The sequence below is a fragment of the Papaver somniferum genome, chromosome 6, assembly GCF_003573695.1.
Source record: "Papaver somniferum cultivar HN1 chromosome 6, ASM357369v1, whole genome shotgun sequence".
Taxonomy (NCBI): domain Eukaryota; kingdom Viridiplantae; phylum Streptophyta; class Magnoliopsida; order Ranunculales; family Papaveraceae; genus Papaver; species Papaver somniferum.
The window spans coordinates 18,099,456-18,105,835 of NC_039363.1; the positions used below are offsets into that span (position 1 = coordinate 18,099,456).

General features: G+C 36.0%; 1 protein-coding gene across 3 annotated transcripts; it reads left to right on the top strand.

Annotated features, from left to right (window-relative positions):
- The first annotated feature begins 3,018 nt into the window (after positions 1 to 3,018).
- LOC113287087 (probable WRKY transcription factor 12) lies at positions 3,019 to 5,441 on the top strand. 3 transcript variants are annotated; one of them, XM_026535756.1, is made up of 4 exons: positions 3,019 to 3,327; positions 3,406 to 3,759; positions 3,909 to 4,166; positions 5,022 to 5,441. In XM_026535756.1, the coding sequence occupies exons 2-4, from the start codon at positions 3,431 to 3,433 to the stop codon at positions 5,191 to 5,193; spliced, it is 759 nt and encodes a 252-aa protein (XP_026391541.1). In that variant the 5' UTR covers positions 3,019 to 3,327; positions 3,406 to 3,430; the 3' UTR covers positions 5,194 to 5,441. The 3 variants fall into 3 exon arrangements, with proteins under 3 accessions (XP_026391541.1, XP_026391539.1, XP_026391540.1); XM_026535755.1 differs by having other exon boundaries at positions 3,020 to 3,320; XM_026535754.1 differs by having other exon boundaries at positions 3,019 to 3,759.
- The last annotated feature ends 939 nt before the right edge of the window (positions 5,442 to 6,380 follow it).

Here is a 6,380-nt window from a genome sequence, read left to right on the forward strand (position 1 = left end):
TCATATAAACCTACTACTCAATTATCAAAAATGCATAACTTGCTCTAGCTAGGATCTCGTGCTCTGAATCTTGCTTGATGTGTATATGTATTTGGATATTTCTCAACAACCGTCACAAAATGGCAGGAAAACTCCGTTGCGAAGTGGCCGTTTTACACGACCCACATGCCACGGTCATTGACATTCATAGCCTGAATAATTATAAGAACTTTCTCCGTTATGTGTAGCATTAACTCTCTTTATTGTGTAATCGAAGTATTTATTACTAAAAGATTAACTTCTAAAAGCGGGTTACAAAAAGTGTTCCAGAGGAATTGTTGTGACTATATATATATACGGTCTTATTGTCCACGCCTTTTACGTTTTCTCTTCTTTTTGAATATGGAAGGATGCCTTTTAACTAGGGCTGGCGTATTTCCATGGGGGAGCAGATCAGATAGAATGATGATCTACAGCAAAAGCTTGTAAAAACCAATTCCCTTTTTTCAGAAATTTTCAGGAGACTATTTTGAACTTCTTTTATGCAATGCATATAATTATAGCATCAACAGTACTGTTAACTGATATGACATCATGCAATGGTTAGCCTTACGCCATGGAAGAAGAGGAAAACTTATTAAGTAAAAACTAAGTTCCAAGTTTAAAGTGACTTTGAGCATGTGCTGAAAATTTAAATACTACAGGAGAAATTTGTAACCTCTCTCAACTGCCAAGATTGAAGATAGTTAAGCAAGTAAACATGAGGGATTAACAATTAATAGATCCTGGTTATTTTGTTCAATCTATATGGTAGCGTCCACGCTCTTTGGTGCATGCCTATGGACGTTTACAATAACTTGCATACCCTAATATCTATTGAATGTAAAACCTATTTAGGTAAATATAATTCTGTATGAAACTGACGAGTATTCAGCCTGGATTCAGTGTGAGTCCTAACACTTAGAATCCATATATGTCAGGACTCAAATTACACAGTTGCAGTTCTTGGTTCCATTTTAATTGTCTCTACCAAAAATGCAACTACGTACATTTATGCCCCTATCGGGCATATCCAGCAATCCCCTTCCGCGAGCAAGCTACACGTATTAATTCAAATAAAAGATAGGGTTTGATGTTCATCATGTGAAAGCATGATAATGATCTTTTGGGGATTTGATAGGTAACCTGCAGGTAGGGCGCCTTGAGCTTGCATTTTTCGAATTTGATCTCCAACAGTAGAGAAACTATCATCCTCTTTATATTATGCATAAAAATAAAATCATGTCCATTCTTACCCCACTTGTGCAGTTAAAGCACTATGCCTTTATACATGAAATCAGTTTCATAATTAATGGATAAAATTGTACTTTTACTTATCATTCTATATTAACTAAATAAACCAGCAATACTAGTCACTTTATGTTGAAGTTTTTATACAACCACGGTTGAACCACCTCCACCAAGATAGATCTCCAAATTTGCTCGTAGAGATACTTTGAAAACGTTGTTTCAACCTGGTAGTTCAAGTTATCTACCAACTAATAGCACCCGATTTTCATAACCAACAACTAGCTAGGTATACGGTAAGATGCTTCTTCTCCGGTTGATCTTCTTGTGCACGTAGAACTTCTGCATCGTATTATTACTATTAGCGAGAGATTTTGGAAACTGTTGGCGACTGTCGGCGACAGTTGCACTGCTTACAATGAATTAACAATCTAAACAAATGTCAACCATGCGTACATGCCTGCGATAAAGCTCCTAAATTAAGGAAGTAATTAGTCACTATTTAGAGGATATAACATCATTAGTCACTATTTAGAGGATATAACATCAGAGGAAAAGGGGTTGAGACGACAAAAGCTAAAGAACTTTTTAAACGGAGGAGGAGCTTTTGTAAAGAGTCCCATATCATATGGCAACAAGTCATATATAAGGACCCACGCGTTGAGGTAATAATATGGTTCACCGCCGAAGGAGAAAAGATGGTGAGAGATTGATATCATGATGAATGATCGATCAATTTGCCTGATATTCAGGGTTGATACCAGAGGAAAGGAAATGCACGGGGGTCCCTCCACACCATCTTTCAGAGTCACCCTGAAACAACTGAAATGAAAGGGAACCTAGTGATAATCCAGCACCCTATGTATATGTCTTTGAATGGATGGATACTACTTGTTTATTCGTTTTGTTTTATTCATGATTCAAGAGATTCTTTTTTTGCCATACATCAAGGTCACCTCAGAATATTAGAATTAGGAATATCAAAATACTATACTTTTACCGTTAACCAGTTTGGGTTAGTTCAGCTGGCCGAGGGTCAATAGTTAACTTTCTCCTGATGGAAGTTAGAGTTTGTTGATCTTTTTAGAATTCATTCTTTGGTCAGACTCACAAGAAAAGGACTTACAAGAAAAATCATGATAATGATTACCAAATTGGTAAACCACACTACAAATTTTGAACTCTCACTGAAAAACATGATTTTAAAAAAAAAAAGGTTATACCAGAACAAAAGAGTCGATATTTGGTAATGTTCTTTTTAACGTCCGTTAAGATTTTTTGTTTTTTATAAGCTCGGTTTAAATTTTTCATACTTAATAAATAATTAGTAGATGTTTCCCATTGCCATTAGTTATGTACTCTCATCTAGAACTTCACAAATCATCACACTCCCATTTTCATCTCTGTGCACATTATTTCTCTCATTTCATGATTATCAACTCTCAAAGTCTTAACTCCCCTTTCCAATTATGCATCTTAATTAATCTTTTCTCAAAATTGCCTCTCTAGCTATCTAGCTAGCTTGGGTTTTTTAGTATCAGCTTAATTTCTCTTAAACACACATGCATTTTTTCATCAGACTACTACTCCATGTGGGTTTGGCATCAGTGTACTTGACATTTGAAATTAGGAATAAAGAATTATTATACATATCCTTTTTTACATATACCACTAACTAGTAGTAAAGGATTTTATAGAAAAAACAAGTTGTGTGTCAGTTCCCTAGGATATTATTCTCTTTATAAATCTTTTCAGCTTCTATAAGAAAGTTTGTGTTAGGGCACAGAAGCTGCAGTGTTGGTGAAAGAAAAAGAAACAAAGACCCCCACTTCGTTCTTTTAGACCCTTCCCTTTCACTTACCAATTACCACCATAGATCTAGAACACCAAACAGAAGATATATATTCAAACCTAATTCCTTTCCTTTTGAAATCTTCATAATCCACACAACACCTACAAGAAGTGCATATATAGAGACATAGTCGTAGAGAAAGAGAGCTCACTGAGACTGTTTCTTGGCAACATATATAATCCTCTTTTCCGGTGGTCTCTGGGTCTGTGGTATTTCCTTGAGCTTTTTTTTAATTCCGGTGGTTAGTTTTTTTGGCTGCACTTTGGTTTACTTCTGGTTTATTACAGGGGGATAAGAGACTCAGAGGGAGACATGACCTATTCTTCATCCCAACTAATGCTAAACCATGGTTTATTAGAGGGTCATCATCATAATCATCATCAAGAGATTAATATTCCATTAAACGATCATATGGGTTTGTTTACACAAAATAACTCCAATTTCCCTCTACCCAATAACTGGACTTTCCCTCCATACGGTTATCATGATAATCCAGTCTTTCATCATTCAACAACTTCGAAAATCCGAAGAGATGCTGTTTCTTCTCATCATTTTGGTGGTGGTGATGACGATGGATTTGACAACCATGATCAGCAACCTCCTTCATCAGTACAAAGATTTTCATCGTCAACTAATCTTTGGTAAATCTCGATCTCTTACTGTTTATATATGCAGGTTCTTTAATTTACTACTCATGTATATATTTATATGGTTTCTTTATCTCTCTGACACACAGACACATGCTTATTAAGTGTTTAAATTCTTAACCTTAAATGTTGATTTTCATTAGGCCATGGGGAGATGTTGATAATGATGTATGTTTGGGGAGTATCAATGTTAAGCAACAGAAATGCTTTGGAGAGAATAATAATAACCATCATGAACTAGGGATTTCCGCCATGAAGATGATGAAGAAAGTGAAGGGCAGAAGGAAGATAAGAGAACCTAGATTTTGTTTCAAGACCAAGAGTGAAGTTGATGTCTTGGATGATGGCTATAAATGGAGAAAGTATGGTCAGAAAGTTGTCAAAGACACACAACATCCAAGGTATCTATATCTATATCCATTTCCATACATATTTCAGCACTATCAACATATGCATTTTTACCTTATAATTAGCTAGTTTTAATGTACTCACTCACGCCATGTATGATTTATAATTCATGGGTAAGGCTAAGTGAATTCTCTTTGAGGGCTCTCTGATCATCTTTCGTCTTTCTGGACTTCCATATGGGACTTTAGACACGTAGGTGATTATATGGCAATGTACGTCTGAAGCGGTTCGCAGGCGGTTCCTATAAAACCTTCCATAATTGATCAGTATATCTCACTTTGTTAATTTGTCATTTTAAATACTGCTTTAATGATCATCTAATCTAGCCAGCTAGTATAATTATCTTATTATCTTAGTTTGTTTACTTTAATGGCAATCAAATCTAGTAGCTAGCAGTAGTAGTACAAAAGAACGTTTAAAAAAAAAGATCCTCCCAATCTAAGACAACAAGAGTATAATTTAGTAATGATTTCCATCTCCAAATTGAAACAAACTAAAGGTGTCTAGCTAATCAAAAACTGTGTAGCTAATAATGAAGGTTCTTTTCTTTTTCAAAAATGCAAACAATGAGTAATTTGAAAAAGCTTATCAGATTATGTTTCTCCGTTTGATGTATTTTTCATCAATTCACTATAAGCTACTTATTACGCATTCAAACAATTTATCGAGCAGTCTATAGTAGAACAACTAACAGCATAAACCATCTTTAGTGTGGCCCTATATGCAAAAATTTTGAAATTACAGTTTACATTTCATGCATGATCTTGTGTAACTTGAAAGGATATAGGATCAATGTAGTTCAAGTATTTCAGGTAAAATAATGATATGTATTTTGCTGGTTTTTATAGGAGCTATTACCGTTGCACAGTTGACACTTGCCGGGTGAAAAAGAGGGTGGAACGGTTAGCAGAAGACCCACGAATGGTTATTACTACATATGAAGGAAGACATGGACATACCCCATCTCAAGATCAAGAAAACTCTCAAGCTCAACTCCAAACTAACAATTTCTTCTGGTAGTATGTATCTATACTAAATAGATGGCTAGCTGGTACAACTAATATGTTAATATGTTGAATTGGCTATATCTAGGCCTCTAAGTCTTCGGGTTCTGTCGATGTCATTGCTGATCTAATCGATGGTGTAGTAGCAATAAGAATATATCCAGAAAAATAAAATGTTTGTATGTCCTCGGCTAAGGTGAGTGTATATATGTTTGAGGATTTTGTGGTAATTAATGTTTGATTTTGATTTTTGATTTTGGTTTTTGTTTTACGCTTCTAATTCATTGCTCCACAACATCTTTAGAGCCTGTCGCCATTGGCAAGGTGAGTCTCGCCCAGGGTCCAAAGTTTTGCAGGTCCAAAATGCTTAAAGTACGTATCATTTTGATTTCTTAAAAATGATCTAATGACATCTGAATGTTGGTGAAATGCTTTAAGATTTTTGTGAAAGAGAGTAGTACAGAATGAGATCCCAGAAGAGTATGAAAATAATGTGTCGACTCACTGATTGTGGCCGGTTTTACATATCTGTGTGAGTCGTACTAACACATGAACTCAATTTACCTAACTTAGATATTCTTGTTTCACCACCACCACCACCAAACCCTCACCGCCATCACCTAAGAGGTTCTCAAGAAACAAAAAAAGAAAGAAATAACTTTGAAGTTTCCGACCCCTGAAAAGTTGCTCTTCCGGTTCGGTTTGTGACTCAAAACCAATAACCTTAACGGGCTTCAGTTTTTGCTATTGTGGTATGGCCAGAAAAACTTCATGGACAACCAAAAGAATGATTTTTCAGGGACCATGGTTTCTTCGAGGGACCATCGTTTTATTAGGCCACCCTCCCTATAGTTATAAGGGGTGTCCTAAAGCGTTGAAATGGCTAACCTATCCTTAACCTAATTTAATTTAAAACCAACCTAATAACCACCTATATATAGATAACCACCATCTCCTCCCACCACCACCGCCCACCACCGCCGATTACCACCACCACCAACCACCGATTACCACCACCACCTCCTCTCACCACCACCACCTCCGATTATCACCACCACTAACCACCGATTACCACCACCACCAACCACCACCACCTCTATATATATAGCTTAATTTAAAACATTAACAAAGATATTCTCACAAACCCATCACTTGTCATTCTTTTTTGGTTGAATAAATGAGAAGTAATCATCAAAATGAGTT